The sequence below is a fragment of the Cervus elaphus genome, chromosome 19 (assembly GCF_910594005.1).
Source record: "Cervus elaphus chromosome 19, mCerEla1.1, whole genome shotgun sequence".
Lineage (NCBI taxonomy): Eukaryota > Metazoa > Chordata > Mammalia > Artiodactyla > Cervidae > Cervus > Cervus elaphus.
The window spans coordinates 94,730,138-94,747,574 of NC_057833.1; the positions used below are offsets into that span (position 1 = coordinate 94,730,138).

The window sequence follows — 17,437 nt, forward strand, 5'->3', positions numbered from 1 at the left end:
AAACAAATTATCATTAGCATGGGTTTACTTTAAATTCTATTCAAGTATTAATCAATACAGCACAAAACATACTATAATATCAGTACAACATAACGTTGATTGCCCAGTGGCAATTCTCTAATACATTTTTGTGGACCCCATCAATGATTTTTACTGAATAACATCTTGACATTATGATTCAAGTTGAAGAGGAACCTCACTACTATATTTACTACAGGGACACTATAATTAAAGTTATTGCTTCCTCTACTATTTAATGTTCCCTTTAAAGTAGTCCTAAAAGAAACTTTCTTTATATATGAATCTATTTTGACAGCTTCATCTCAGAAATCAAAATGTTAACTGTGCTTCCTTGTTTGTTTCTATGGCTTGGAAACTGAATGGTTAATCTGTGCCTCAAATAAAGTAATCATAGAGATTATTATGAGAAACCTCATTAAGTCTCATTACTAAAATCATGAGACTTTATGTATGAATCATTAATATCATTTTACTGATAGTTCTTTATTTTGCTTCATTATTATGTTATATATAAGGAAAGCTATTTTGCATCCTAATATATCTTATCTTGTATTGATTTTTGTATATTTTCTCAATTTCTGTTTGGGTAAGTGTTAGAAGATGGCTTATCTGTCACTCATTTCATGAAAAATTCTGAAATATCTATTATTAGTCAATCCTCGTGATCAGAAACATTTAGAAAATGGAGGGAAAGTTCCTGGCTTGCAAACTTACAAATGGTTGAGGAAGGCAGAAACATAAGTAAATAACCATGCAATAGTATGGTATTTTTATTGGAACTATATGAAAGATTTCTTTATAATACCTTTTTAAATCTATGTCTTGAAGCTTAACTTTAGATTTTTTTTTTAACTTTAGATTTTTAAATTACAAATTATATACAGATGGGTGAAGGAGATCAAAAGGTAAAAAGAAAAGACAAATAAGAACATCACACTATTGACCAAGAAAAAATTTTAAATAACAAAAAACTTCTAAAAATAAAGATTACAGATTTTTTAAAGTGCCATATATATTCAGCGCCAAATTAGGTACCTCTCCCCCATCTTTTCACACATAATATGTCATGTATTCCTCTGTCATCTGGATGATAACCTAATATTTGTGTGGATTGAAGTACAACTCAAACACGGTTGTATATATCAATTCATTGTATGTATTCATTCAGTTACCCAAATATTTATTACTCAGTCAATAAACAAAGACAAACCATTAAAGAAAAAAAAATCTACCTTCCAGGAGTTCTCAATTTAATAGGGGAAATGAGTAAAAACTGGATGACAACTCTCCCTTATCAAATGAAGTGATGCTTGTCATTTAAATTTCATAATAACCTTAGAAGTCATTTATTATCCCAAATTTACAACATGAGGAAAAGGAGATTTAGAGCAACTCAGAACACATGAATTAGTAGGTAAAGAGTTAAGCTTCAACACGCTACATCTCCACTATCAATCTAAGCTCATTTTATACACTAATGATAACAACAGTGCACCAATGATGATAACAGTTAAGTATTATTCAAAGCTTAGCATTTCATATATATAATTTATCATATAAAATATCACTGCATACATAAACATATATGTGTAATTTCTTTAAGCCTCCTACCAATCCTCTGAGACAACCATTATCATTTTTACATATAAAGAAACTTGCCTATGGCCCACATCTTAGAATATGGTAGCCCTAGACCTTAACTACTCATATAATTTTAATATTTATAGGCATAATTACTAAATAAATAAAATACATGAGAAATTTATTTTTATAATAAAATGGCTTTCCTTTCTAGCAGTCTGTAAGACAAAAACGGCTTGAGAATCAAGTTATTCCTATGTGCAAAAAAAAAAGATAAAAAATTATAATATAAATATTTTTCTGTCTTGGCACTAGAAAGTTTATGTTAACAGGAAACCAAACAGATAAAAAATTTTAACTCTCCCTCCAGAAGACAGCACTCTTCTGAAAAAAAGATCAGGATGAATTTTTAAACATCTTCATGATGCAGCTTCATTCAGAAATTTTCTGGCTTTCTTTCCAGATAGGAAATATTCAGCTTGTTATTTCAGAGACTGGCCAAAAAAATCTTAGTTTCAGGTAAAAGAGGGCTCTATTCAGACTCACCCAAATATGAACAAATTACTCTTTATCCTCCCTTTCAGACAGTGATAAAAACAGAAACTACTTAATTCAGGACATTTAGTACTTTACAGTGAGATTATTTTGAATTTGCATGGGTCCAGAAGTCACCAGAACTATATTAAGGGGAATTTTATTTGTGTCTACACTTATCTGGCATGCTGTAGATATTCAACAAAATTATGGTAAGTAAAGGAAACAATCAGTCTTAATGACAAAATTATCCTTAGAACCCATTGTTCATACACGTAATAGACTTCCAAATTACAAGAGCCATTTTTTGGAAGAAAAATATTACTACAGGATATCCTAAAACTGCTCTGGTTGATGACAGAAGGATGCATAAAACATTTTATACATAAATAATAATTACTTCCAATGGCATGTTTATCTTCAAAGTATAAATGGCAAACCATAGCTATAATTCTGTATGAAATCTGTGTATAAAGTAGCACTATGCCTGGCATATAATATATATGTGACATCTAGGCAAAATTGCACAGTGGTCAAAATTACAGGGTCTAGAACCAGATTGCCTAAATTCAAATCACACTTCCAATATTAAAAAAAAAAAAAAATTGCATGCCTTAGGTAAGTTACTTAATGTGGAAGTACCTCAGTTTTCTCATCTGTAAACCTCAGTCAAACCTATGGGATTTGTAAAATTAATATGAGTTACTATATATAAAATACTAAAACAGTCCTTAGTTATTTATTATTTTTAAATCATCAGATTTGAAAATCAAGCACAGATAAAATTAGTCAATAAAAATACTGAAACATTATAACCATTATTTTCCTCAAATTTGACCAAGTTAAAGGCTAAAAACAAGAATTCCCACTCATAGCAGGCTAGTAAATATTAACAACTAAGCCCCTTTTACTAGGGTCAATTGGGGTCAATTATCATCTGGTTTTTCTAGAAATATACATATCCAGCAATTTTCTGTCATCCTGCTTTAGATTTATAAATCTATCATCTACCAAATTATCAATACTATAAAATAATGTGTTGTTTTTATTTTACAAATCATTGCATTTCATGAAAATATACTTTTATTACTACATTTCATCCAGAGTCAATTCCACTCACATCTATTGCAGACAAGTCAATTGTATCCACTTCACAAAGAGTGCAGCCATTATCTTGTGTCCATGCATTAGGTACATAGTTTCCAAAATAATTCAGGAGGATCTGGAAAAGAAGGAAAACTGCACTTAACAAAAGTAAGACTTTCCCATCAATGTACTTTCATTCTACAAACCTCTAACTTCAAAGCATGCTTTCTGCATTAGGTACACCCCCTTAATAATTCTATGAATATCTGTCACCTAGAGATACACAATGAACAAAGTTCTCTACAGACTGTGAATATAAATGAAAGCAAACTTTGTCTAGAAATGCCAAAAAATGCATTATACATCATAAAAGTCACATTTCATTATATCAAAAATAAGAAGAGACACCATTAAAGAAATATGTCAAACAATTTAACACAGTTTTAATTGAGCTAATGAAACTTATTAATCAAAACAAATAAAAGCAGTTATGTGAACAGTAATTTAGTAATAATATAAATATGCTTAAAGGCTCAGTCTAGACATGTACAGGGAATGGGTTAGTGCCAATGTGACCTCTTACCACCATCACCACACAAAACAAATATTGTATATACTTTTATTACCAAAAGGCACTAAAGTCTTCTGAGAAACTATGGTACTCACTATAACCCAGGCTTCTGGGCAGTGATTCTGGAATACTGACTTGAGGAAAAGAAAGCCTGTAGATTAAAAAAGACCTAGAATAAGTTCTAATTAGAGCCACCCCACAAACCCTATCAATAATAAACTAGAGTGGGGAGGGGAGGTAGAACAAGATGGCAGAGTAGGGAGATCTTGGGCTCACCTCCCCCCACACATACACAAAAATTACAACTACATAGAGAGAACCATCTCTGAGAACGACCATAAGACTAACAGAAAATATTTTCCATAACTGGAGATAAAAAGAAAAAGCAACAATGAGACAGGTAGGAAGAGCAGAGATGCAGTTTAGTCAGGACCCATGCCCACAGTGGAGCAATCCACAAGCAGGGGGGGATCACAGTCCTCGGGGTCTTCTCCAAAGGGCCCAAGCCCAACATTGGGCTCCCCATCTTAGAAGACCTGCACCAGGAAGATGAGCCACCATAAAATCTGGCTTTAACACCAGAGGGGCTTACATGTGGCAGAGCCAGAAGCCTGTAGGAAACTGAGACTGCTCTTAAAGGGTGCAGGCACAGATTCACTCTTTCCAAATCCCAGTGCAGAGGCAGCAGTTAGAATAGTGCCTGGGTCATACAAGAAGGAAATTCATTTGTTAATTTTAGGGCATGTGCCTAAGAGGCACGGATCTGTTGAAACTTTCTGAGTATAAAGGAGCGGTCAGATTGTGGCCAGGCCTTACAGGTGGTTGTACTGGGAACCAGCCCCATATACTAGTGCACCCAAAGCAATTGTAACTCAGTGATAACAGGAGTGTGCACACAGCCCACACAGAGGACAGTCCTGGAGCACCTGTCTCTGTTGGCCAGGAGGGGCCACACTACTGGGCCCCACAGGACACCTTCTATACAAAGGCACTCTTTAAAGACCAGGAGAAAATAGGTGATCTACCTAATACACAGAAACAGAAAATTAGTTTATATGAGGAGACAAATATGTTCCAAACAAAAGAACAAGACAAAACCTCAGAAAAAGAATTAAATGAAATGGAGCTAAGTTAGAGACTTGAGGGAATCACAGGCATATTAGATGATGCAGAGGAAAGGATCAGCAATATGGAAGAGAGGCTAATAGGAAATCACCCAATCAAAACAGCAAAATGAAAAAAGAATTTTAAAAGATGAGGATAGTTTAAGGAGCCTCTGGGGCACAATAAGCATTCTAACATTTGTATTATAGAGTTCCCAGAAGGAAAAGAAAGGGACAGAGATATTTCAAGAGATAATGGATGCAAATTCCCCTAAACTGGTGAAAGAAACACATTCAAGTCTAGGAATCCCAGAGAATTCCAAATAAAGTCAATCCAAAGGGACCTACACAAATACACTACCATCACAATGTCAGAAGTTAAAGATAAAGAGAGTATTATGGTCAGCAAAAAACAAAACAAAACAAAACAAATGTGTCACATACAAAATAAACCCTGTGAGATTATCAGCTGATTTTTCAGCAGAAAATTTGTAGACCAAAAGGAATGGCATGACATATTCAAAGTACTCCAGTACTCTTGCCTGGAAAATCCCATGGACGGAGCAGCCTGGTAGGCTGCAGTCCATGGGGTCACGAAGAGTCAGACATGACTGAGCGACTTCACTTTCACTTTTCACTTTTATGCATTGGAGAAGGAAATGGCAACCCACTCCAGTGTTCTTGCCTGGAGAATCCCGGGGATGGGGTCGCACAGAGTCGGACACAACTGAAGTGACTTAGCAGTAGCAGTAGCATTCAAAGTACTGAAAGGAAAAACACAACCAAGAACCTCTATCTGGTGAAGTTAACATTCAGTATTGAAGAAGAGATAAAGAGTTTACCAGAACAGCAAAAGGTAAATGAGTCCATCACCACTAAGCCAACCTTATAAGAAATGTTAAAGGGTCTTCCTTATAGAAAAGACAAGAACATAACCAGAAATATGAAAATTATAAAAGAGAAAAATACCACCAGTAAAGCCAAATATATAGTAAAGGTAATGGATCAGCCAACTATACAGCTAGTATGAAGGTTAAAATACAAAACTAGTAAAATCAAATATTATCTACAGTAATTATTTAACAATGTACAAAATAAAAAATGTAAAATAAGACACCAAAAACATAAAATGTGGCAGAGGGGAGTAAAAATGTAGTGTTTTTAGAATACAGCCAAATTTGAGCAATGGTCAACTTAAAATATACTGATATTTACTATATAAGAACTTCATGGTAACCATAAATCAAAAACATAGAATAGATACACAAAAGATAAGGAGGAAATAACACAAACATAACTTAGTAACCAAATCATAAGGGACTAAGAGAAGAAAGGAACAGAGAAGAATACCAAAAATAACCAGAAAACAACTAACAACATTGTAATAAGTACATGTCTGTCAATAATTACTTTAAATGTAAATGGACTAAATGTTCAAATCCAGAAAATAGAGTGGCTGAATGGATTAAAAGAAAAACAAGCTCCATATACATGCTTCCATCAAAGTACTCCCTTGACATCTAAAATCACACAAAAAGTGAAGGGATAAAACAGGGTATTCTCAAACATATAAAGAAGACTTAATATGTATTCATCTCAAACTATTTCAAAAAACTAAAGGGGAAGGAAGGAAAGCTTTCAAACTCATTCTACATGGCCAGCATTACCCTGATATCAAAATCAAAGATACTATGAAAACAGAGAAAATAATAGATAATTATCCCTGATAAACATGAATACAAAAATCTTCAACAGAATATAGATAAGCAAACAAAATTCAGTAACACATTAAAAGGATTATATATCATGATTCAGTAGGATTTATTCTAGGGACACAAGAATAGTTCAATATATTCAAATCACTCAATGTGAAACACCACATTAACAAAATAAAAGATAAAAATCATATAATCAGATGCAGTAAAACTTTTGACAAAATTCAGTATCCATTTTACAACAAAAACTCTCAACAAAGTGGTTACAAAGGAAACATACCTCAACCTAAAGGCCATATATGACAAACCCACAGTTCATGTCATATTCAGTGGTGAAAAGGTGAAAGCATTTCCTCTAAACTAGGAAGAAAACAAGGATCCCACTCTTCCCACTTTTATTCAACATAGTTTGGAAGCCCTTGCCAGAACAATTAGGCAAGAAAATGAGATAAAATTCATCTAAATCGAAACTGCCACTGTTTGCAGATGACATGTACCATATATAGAAAATTTTAAATACTCCACACATAAAACTATTAGGTCTACCAAATGAATTCAGTAAAGTTACAAGATACAAACAAGACACAGAAATCTATTGCATTTCTATACACTAATAATAATTGACCAGAAATTTACAATTGCATAGGGAAGAATAAATTTCCTAGGAATAAATTTAATCAAGGAAATGAAAGATTTGTACTCTGGAAACTATAAAACATTGGGGAAAGAAACTGAGGAAGACACAATTAAATGAAGAGATAAACTGTGCTCACAGACTAAAAGAATTAATACTGTGAAAATGTCCATACTACTCAGAGCAACCTCCAGATTCAATGTAATTTCTATTAAAATACCCACAGCATTTTTCACACAACTAGAATAGTCCCAAAATTTATATGAAACAACAAAAGAAGTCAAATAGCCAAAACAATCTTGAGAAAGAAGAACAAAACTGGAAGTATTGTGCTCCCCGATTTCACACTATACTACAAAGGACAGTAATCAAAACAATATAGTATTGACATGAAAACAGACACATAGATAAAAGGAATAGAATAGACAGCCCAGAAATAAACCTACACTTATATGGTTAATGATCTATGACATAGAAGGCAAGGATATACAATGAGAATAGACAGCCTCTTTAATAAATGGTGCTGGGAAAACTGGACAGCTACATTCAAAAGAACCAAAATGGACTACTTTCTCATACCATATATTATACAACAAGAAACTCAAAACAGATGAAGGAATTAAATCTAAGACCTGAAACCATAAAACTTATAGAATAAAACATAGATAGTATGCTTTTTAACATTGGTTGTTAGCAGTGGTTTTTGGTTATGCCTCCTCAGGTAAGGAAAACAAAAGCAAAATAAACAAATGGGACTAAATCAAACTTAAAGTTTTTGCACATATAACAACTTCTGCACATGAAAATACCATCAACAAAACAAAAAGGCCACCCACTGAATGGCAGAAGATATTTGCAAATGCTATGTCCAAAAAAGAGGTTAATATCCAAAATATACAAAGAACTCATACAACTTAATATTAAAAAAAAAAAAAAAGAAACAACAACCCAGTGAAAATACAGGCAGGGGATCTAAATAGATATTTCACCAAAGAAGACATACAAATGGCCATCAGACTGATGAAAAAATGCTCAACAAAATTAATCATCAGGTAAATGCAACCAAAACCACAATGAGATACCTGTTAAAATAGCTACTATCAAAAAATACAAGTAACAAGTGTTGGCAAGGATGTAGAAAAGTGGGAACCCTTATGCAATGCTGATGAGAATGCAAATTGATGCAGCCACTATGGAAAAGAGGATGAAGGTCCCTCAAAAAATGAAATACAGAACTAACATATGATGCACATATTCCATGTCTGGATATTTTTTCCAAGAAAACAAAAACACTAATTCAAAAAGATATATACACACCTATGTTCAGTGAAGCATTATTTACAATAGCTAGGATATGGAAGCAACCCAAGTGTCCATCATTATATGAATGTATAAAGAAATTGTGAAATATATATACATATATATATAATGTAATATTACTCAGCCATAAAAGGAATGAAATTTTGCCATTTGCAACAACATGGATAAACCAAGAGGATTTTATTCCAAGTGAAATAAGTCAGACAATGAAAGGTTAATGCCATATGATTTCACACATATGTGGAATCTAAAAACAAATGAATAAACATAACTAGTCATAAGCAATCATAGACACAAGAACAAACAGGTGGTTACCAGAGGGGATGAGAGTGGTGGGATGAGAAATTTAGATGAGGGAGATAAATAAGTACAAATTTCCAGGTACAAAATAAATGAGACGTGCATGAAATGAACAGTGTGAAGAATGTAGTAAATAATAATGTAATACCTTTTATGGTGATATAATGATAATTAGAGTTATTATAGTGATCATTTTGTAAAGTACAGAAACATCAAATCACTATGCTGTACACCAAGAACTAACATAGTATTTTAGGCAATTATAATACTTCAAAAAGAAACAAGCAAGCAAACAATCTCATAGAAAAAGAAATCAGATATATGGTTACCAGAGGCAAGAGGTGGACGAGCTGAACTTGGATGGTGATCAAAAGGTACAAATTTCAGCTATAAGTACTACAGATGTAATAAACATGATAAATACAATTAACACTGCTCTAAGTTATTCATGAAAGTTGTTAAGAAACGAATCCTGAGTTCTCATCACAAGAAACATTTTTTTCTTTTATTTTGTACTTATATGAGATGACAGATATTTACTAAAGTTATACAGTGCTATGTGTCAATTATAAAACAGGAAGGAAAAAAAAAAAAAAGTATGACACTGTTTCCCCACCTACCCCTTTCATATATCTCAGAGCATCTCTTTTGTGACTTATCCCCCCTTCTCCTTAATCATCTGTTGGCATTCATTTTATCTATAAAATCTTTATAGATAATTTATCCATAAAATTTATCTATAAAATCCTTCATTAAGTTTTGGATTTAGGAGAAGGTGGAGGAAGATGGATGGAAGAGAGAGGTAAACACATTGAAAGATGCTCTGAGCCCTCAAAAAACTATCTTGAACGTCCCCAGCATATAAACATTTTAAGAAAAATTCTGCTGACCTTACTTAAAGAAATTACTAAACATTCTAACCTTCAGTTTTAACCCCTAGAATGGTAGAAACAGCTAAAGTTTTTAAATTTTTTCCTTATTATTTCTTGTCATAAACTATAATTATCTCACCTCAACACAGTGAAGCTAAAACAAATTAGCTTTGGCTGTAATTTTATATTACTGATAAAAGGAAGCAGCTAAAATCCTCATTATGTTTGCATAATCATTAATTTTTCATTGAAAAGATGAGATGAACTAAAAGAAAAAAATGTTCATATGTTAAATATGATAGTCAAAAATGCACAGAAGTACCAACTGAATTTTTCTAGCTTCCTAAGATCATGGCATCCGGTCCCATCACTTCAGGGGAAATAGATGGGGAGACAGTGGAAACAGCGGCTGACTTTATTTTTCTGGGCTCCAAAATCACTGCAGATGGTGACTGCAGCCATGAAATTAAAAGACGCTTACTCCTTGGAAGGAAAGTTATGACCAACCTAGACAGCATATTAAAAAGCAGAGACATTACTTTGCCAACAAAGGTCCGTCTATCAAGGCTATGGTTTTTCCAGTGGTCATGTATGGATGTGAGTGTTGGACTATAAAGAAAGCTGAGCGCCGAAGAATTGGTGCTTTTGAACTGTGGTGTTGGAGAGGACTCTTGAGAGTCCCTTGGACTGCAAGGAGATCCAACCAGTCCGTCCTAAAGGAGATCAGTCCTGGGTGTCCACTGGAAGGACTGATGTTGAAGCTGGAACTCCAACACTTTGGTCGCCTGATGCGAAGAGCTGACTCATTTGAAAAGACCCTGATGCTGGGAAGGATTGAGGGCAGGAGGAGAAGGGGACAACAGAGGGTGAGATGGTTGGATGGCATCACCAAATCAATGGACATGTGTTTGGGAGACTCTGGGAGTTGGTGATGGACAGGAAGGCCTGGCGTACTGTGGTTCATGGGGTCACAAAGAGTTGGACACGACTCAGTGACTGAACTGAACTGAAGACCTTAAAAGAGATCTTATGGTATAGAATAGATAAAGAAGTTAGTTCAGTACTATTTTATCTGATTCCTTTCAAATATTTGGTATTCCATTCAAATATTTCTATTGTGCTAAAACTGAAGCAAAGGCTATTGAAACAAGTACAGTATAATTACAAAGAGAAAACCTCTGTTTTACATATATTATAGACAGTCACATTATTCTGTATAGCACAATTATAAGACGTGGAAAAGTAACTCATTCACATCCCTCTTGTACTACATGAAAAGTCAGGAAACAAATTATGAGGCAGAAAATATGTAGTTATGATATCATTAATGACATTTCAAGAATCAGTACAATGATTTGAATATGTTTCTATAATAAAAACAAAAATTTTACTATTGTCAAACTATATGTGCAAATGTTAATTATTCATGTCCTATATGACATTATGATTTTGAATTAAAAATAGAGATTCATGTTTAAATGGGTTCTCTATTAAGCATTATTTCTAAAAGGAATTTTTTAAAAAGCTGGTGAGAAATACACAATTTTGTTTTAAATATCCTGGGAAATAATTTTTTTAGAAGAAAAAAAAAAGTCCCCCCATGGTTGGACATATCTAAAATTCCCACCTATATATAGACTGGCACCTTCCTCATCTCAGAAATCTCATATGAAATTAAATATTTATTTCATGAATTATTGATGATCTGTTAGGACCCCTAGGTGAATATGAAAATCAATATCTTTTTTAAAAGTTTAGAGCATAAAAGACATTACTTTTAGTTTTCAGAATTTAAACTTCATAACTTTTTTACTTTTTACGTCTATTGGATTTTCAGAGATCACTAAGACTGGAAATCTCTCTCTTTTTGGATCTCTCATCACACAGGCAGAGGTTACTCATCACCCTTACCCTTTGTTTACATCTGTTTTCTTCATCAAAAGTCACAGACATTTGTGCTGGCAGCTTTGGAAAGTGCAGAAAGCTGTTTATGTAGTTAGGCTGTTCCAGGAAGTCCCCAGCTACTAGGTGGTAGGGCTTTCTTAATCCTGTTTTCACAATATCGAAACATTTCCAAGGGTGATGTCATGTCACTGGCAGAGAAACTTTTCCAACTGAATCTTTTCTTTTTTCTTTCATTTTTTTTCAAGTCACCCAGGTATTCAAGGTCATAGTGACCCAAGCATTGAGGTTTATATGCACAAAATTAGAGTCCCTATTTTATTGCAGATCATATTCATTTCTGAAATGACTTGTTTTCATGTGCAGATTAGATGATCTGCTTTTCTTATGTCTAACTTCTGTTTGTGTATAAATACTACCAATTTCATAATGATTTACCTTAAGAAGTACATTATCTGATATTTAAAAGAAAAAAGTTAGGAATTAAAATAAGCATCTTACGATGTGTTACTAACAGTAAATAAGTTTCAAGAATAAAAAGCAAAACTTCAAACCAGAAATCATGGTTTCTATCTAAAAACTGATTTATATTAGATTATACCTGGACAAGTATGAAGACAATTATGTATAATAAATAAAAAACATATTTCAAATAAAATGTTAATTTAAAAGCAACAAAGTGGTTTATACATCATTATGAAAACAAATGAAAAACATGAATGCTCAAAGGTACATATTGCAAGGACATAAAGACTGAAAGCAACCATGAATGAAAACACAATGAGATGTAGTGGGCTTATAAGTAATTTTTTAAATTATTTATAATTTAAAAGTTGTTCTTCCTAATAGCATGAAATTTCAAGAAAGTAACTAAGAAATAAACTCATCTTTACATACTTTGGTCTATAAACACATTATCAACAATTTATCATTTATACATTATGCACATTTTTAAATAAAAATGGCTTAAATATTAACATTCATGAGGTTATGGCTCAAAACCACTGACATTATAATCATTCCTTACTAAATAAAATAATAAATAAAGCTAACATACAAAATATATAAAAATCCTTTCATCTTTATGATGGTTAAATAAAAATGGTGTATCTAAAAAGAGTAATCTGCTTTTTTTTTTTCTTCATTATCCTAGGTAAAATGTGATATTTTTTAACATATTACTAAATAAAGTATTGGCATTCATTGAATGCTCATTTATATAGTCCTTTCTCAAATTTTATATTATACCAAATATAATTTTACAATAAAAAAATTACTTCATTTTTGCTGCCAAATAGAATTATAAGGTCATGTCACAGAAAATATAATGGGATCATCATACTGCTTGAAATGCCAGAAACAGAGAGCCCAAACTAAAAATGTTGCTTGGAAGACTTAAAATTTCTTAGTACATACAGAACTTTCTAAATGACTAAGGACTAGAGTTAGTGTTCTTATGAGAAGTCTTTTAATCACTTTGTAAAACTATCAGCATTACCCTGGAAATCTGGAAAAAACTGGTGAATACAATGAAATCACTGAATACCAGGCCTCACTCAAGAGAGCTAAATTTTTGGGACCAACCGCCCTCTTAAAGTTTGATTCAAGTATTACATTACCAAGGAGAAATAGCACACTATTTAGTTATAGATGTCTGGCTGTAGAAGTTCATTTATCTGTCTAGGGACAGTTACAGGGACCCACACATATTGCATGAATATTTTGCCCTGCCAGAAAAAAATCCACTTCACTATTCCCAAGAATAATGCTACGTCATAGGACTATTTATAGACCTTGACATTCAACCACAATTTATTGAAAGACTAATATATGCTGCACATGTGTTGAAGCCTGGCAAAACAAAAAGTGAACAGGATAGATACGATTTCTATAATACCTAGGCTTACAGACCCAGTAAGAGACAAAAACTTAAAACAGGTCAATCCTATCCCTGTGTGGTATCCCTGTGTGTGGTATTATGTTCTGTGATAGACAAAGTTCCAGATATTATAAAAGCATGTAGGAAACTTGAGGAATAAAGACTAAGCTGACACCTAAAAGATGAATGGCTCAGCAGGTAAAGAATCCACCTACAATGCAGGAGACAGGAGACATGGGTTCCATCCCTGGGTCGGGATGATCCCCTGGAAGAAGGCATGGCAACCCACTCCAGTATTCTTGCCTGGAGAGTCCCATGGATAGAGAAGCCCGGCAGGTTTCTGTCCAAAGGGTCACAAAAGAGTCAGACACAACTGAGTGACTAAGCAGACACAAAAGACGAATAGCATTTAATAAATGGGTACAGCAGATAGGAATCAGGGTCAGAGGATTCCAGAACAGTGATGTGCATGTACAGAAGACTTGCAGACAGAGGAAACATGAAACGTTTGCAAAGTTTAAATTAACTCAGTATGGCAGGAGTTGAGGGAGAGAATGAGAATGAGAAATGGTGTATAGATATTATAGTATCAAGAGTAGGAGAGCAGATGGGATGGTAGACTGGGGACACCTAAATCAGAAGCAAACTTCAAAGGGAAAAAAAAGAGCTTTACAAAACAAGTTGAGAATGTGGAACTTCATACCTAAGACTATAAGGGGCAGCACACAGGTTGAGTAATGTGACTGGGTTTTTGCTTCTGCAGAATACTCTAAGTCCAAGTTGCTAGCAGATGACTGTTATTGGTGAGAGGTTGCAGGTGGCCTGAACTAAAAAGTTGCTCTTGACTCTAAGAAAATTAGTCAAACCACCATGCACAGAGTTAGAAGGTATAGCTCTTGGATTGGATGGTCAGTTTAGTCGCTCAGTCGTGTCCAACTCTTGCGACCCCACGGACTGTAGCCCGCCAGGCTCTTCTGTCCATGGGATTTCCCAGGCAAGAATACTGGAGTGGGTTGCCATTTACTTCTCCAGGGGGACTGGAAGACAGAGGCATCTACAGCCAAAACAAACACCAGGTTGTGGCTAATCAACTGGATGGAAGAGGGAAAGAACTGAAGGTCTTGAGCTCCATGTCTTATTTGATACACAGATAAATCTAACAATTGGGCATTCAAACTCAGAGCTCAGGAAAGATAGAAGCTACAGCAAGGATTTGAAAATAATCAGCACTGAGAGATTTGCTGGTTGGGGAATGAAGCAGATTACCTAAGAATGCAGAGAAAAGAATGTCTCCGACAGATACCTATAGAATACTAAAACTAAATAAACTGTTTTAGAATAACTAAAACAGTACAGGAAGAGGACCATCGGACCCCTGAATTTCACTACACAAAGTGTTAAGTTTTAAAAATTTATATTAAGGGACTTTCCCTGGTGGTCCAGTGGTTAAGAATCTTCCTGCCAATGCAGGGGACGCAGGTTCAATCCCTGGTTTGGGAAGATCTCACATGCCACTGAGCAACTAAACCTCTGCACCACAAATACTGACCCTGGGCTCTAGAGCCTGAGAGCCACAACTACTGAGCCTCTGCACTGCAACTACTAAAGCCCATGTGCCCAGAGTCTGTGCTCTGCAACAAGAAAAGCCACCGCAGTGAGAAGCTCTAGCACCACAGCTAGAGAGCAGCCCTCACTAGCCACAACTAGAGAAAGTGCACCCACAGCAAGGAAAACCCAGCACAACCAAAAATAAGAAAATAAATTATATATATATATAAGAAAAATAGAGAGACTAAAAAAGAATGAGGAATGGCCAGAAAGTTATTAGACAAACCAGCAGAGCATGATGGAAGCAAAGGGAAGTATTTCAAACTGAACCAAATGGGATGAACATCATCAAACGTTATCTTTGGATGAAAGATACATGAGAGCTCCTTAGTGTCTACTCCTCAACAAGGATATCACAACACAACACTTTGGCAGGAGCCATTCCTGGGGGGTGGGAAGAGCAATAGTCTCTAAAGAGTGTGGCTGTGAGGGGAAGGAAAATGTCCTACATTGCTGGGAAGCAATGTAGATTGAGAAGGATGTTACAGTTTGTGTTGGATAGGTTCATAGAATGAGAAAGACTTAACATCTTTAAAATGCTGATGAGAAGGAGAGATTAGAGCTGGGAAAACTGTTATCAGACAGATAAAGGAGTCCATAGCCAAGGTTCTGTAGGAGGGCTGGAATGTGATGAAAGGCAAGGTGGAAAGTAACTAGAGAAGGGTAATCTATTTTCTCCATTTTTATGGTGGAAAGGCTGCCAATGTGGGCTTTTCCTTGACTGTCTTCCCATGCATATAGCTTTTATTGGAATTCAGGCTTCTCACTCTTCTGAAATAGCAGACTTCATCTCCCATCTCTCTTCCCACAATACAAATTTATCTAATAATCTCTTTTCTATGTACTTATGGGTAAGCCAAGCATCATCTTGGTATCCCAGAACATTGTTTTAAGCACAATATCACTAACCATATATGTGTATGTTTGTGTGTATATGTGTGTGCATATATATATGTATGTGTATGTATATATATATATATATATATATATATATATATGTATGTATATACAAAACAATTCATGAATAGACATTTTTCCATTATGATTTATCAGAGGGTATTGAATACCCCTGTCTATACAGTAGAACCTTGTTATTTATCAAGCCTCTTAAAGATATTAAAGGAGGAGGAGGGGGAGGAAAAGGTGGGAGAGAAGGAAATGGGGCAGGGAGTGGAAAGGAAGGGAAGGAGGGAGAGGGGGAGAAGGGGGAAAAGGGGAAGGAGGAGAAGAAGTCATTCTATCAATATATACTTCTCTGTAATCTATCCTCAAGAAATAAAGAAACAGAGAAAGGTGTCCACTGTGACTCACCTTGGTGGGCCCATTTCCATTAATCATCACTGGTAATGTTTCATAAAATACATTTTTAGCTCTGGCTTTTCCATTTTCAAATTTCAAAACAACTTCATCTGGATTTTAAAAAAGACAGATTTTAGTCATTTAAAATGTGTATGTATGTGTTCATATACACATATACATGTACACATCTATCTATACATTTTAGTTTGTTAAAAATTTCTCATGCATACTATTCCATATGCCACACTTTGAGAAACTTTGCCTGCTTCAAGTCAGCAGATGTCCAAAATGAAGGACAAGACTGACACAGACGCAGATTCTAAGCACCTAACTTTCTCCAACCTGGTGCTGGCAAACAGCTAAGGCACTGAGAGGTCTTGGTTGAAAGAAGGCATCTTCGCAATACCGTCTCTATCTTTTGAAAGTGATGTAATCCCAAATGAATTAAATTATTGTCTCAATTTATTCATCTGTAAAATGGGATCCTTGCCTGCTTTTCTAGGTTATTATGAAGATCACAACAATATATGTCTAGCAAGTAGAAAACTGCCAGGCAAAAGCTAGGTTTCTACAACTGGCCATCATTGATAGTACTTCCAGTTCTTGAAAATCAGGCCTAATGCTAATTCCAGGAATACATAAGTCAGCACAAGGAACTGAAAGTAGGAGCAGAAACTTTTTTGTTGTTTTCAAGCTCCTTTCCTCATATTTCCAGAGCACTCCGAACTAAATGCCTTCCACTCTAAGAATCTTTTTATTTATGAACTGCCTTAAAGAAGTATATCAAATTGCAATATATTTTTAATTTGTGAGGTATTAATGCATTAATGTATCAGTGTACTTTTTTAATGTATCAATTAATTAAATTTAATGTATTCATGTATTTTTATCTAAATACATGTCTACCAGGAAAACATATACAGGCATGCACACACACATATACCACACTCCACAGTGTACATGTCTCATTACCAGTTACTTTTAACCTAGGTTAAAATAATTTAATACTGCT

General features: G+C 34.4%; 1 protein-coding gene across 2 annotated transcripts in view; it reads right to left on the minus strand.

Moving 5' to 3' along the window:
* PLOD2 (procollagen-lysine,2-oxoglutarate 5-dioxygenase 2) overlaps positions 1-17,437 on the minus strand; it is a 124,752-nt gene that overhangs the window by 19,916 nt on the left and 87,399 nt on the right. For both annotated transcript variants that reach the window (XM_043875219.1, XM_043875218.1), the window contains exons 7-8: positions 16,438-16,535; positions 3,257-3,358 (exon numbers count right to left, since the gene is read on the minus strand). In XM_043875219.1, coding sequence (XP_043731154.1) covers positions 3,257-3,358; positions 16,438-16,535 — 200 coding nt within the window. The remainder of the gene's footprint in view (positions 1-3,256; positions 3,359-16,437; positions 16,536-17,437) is intronic.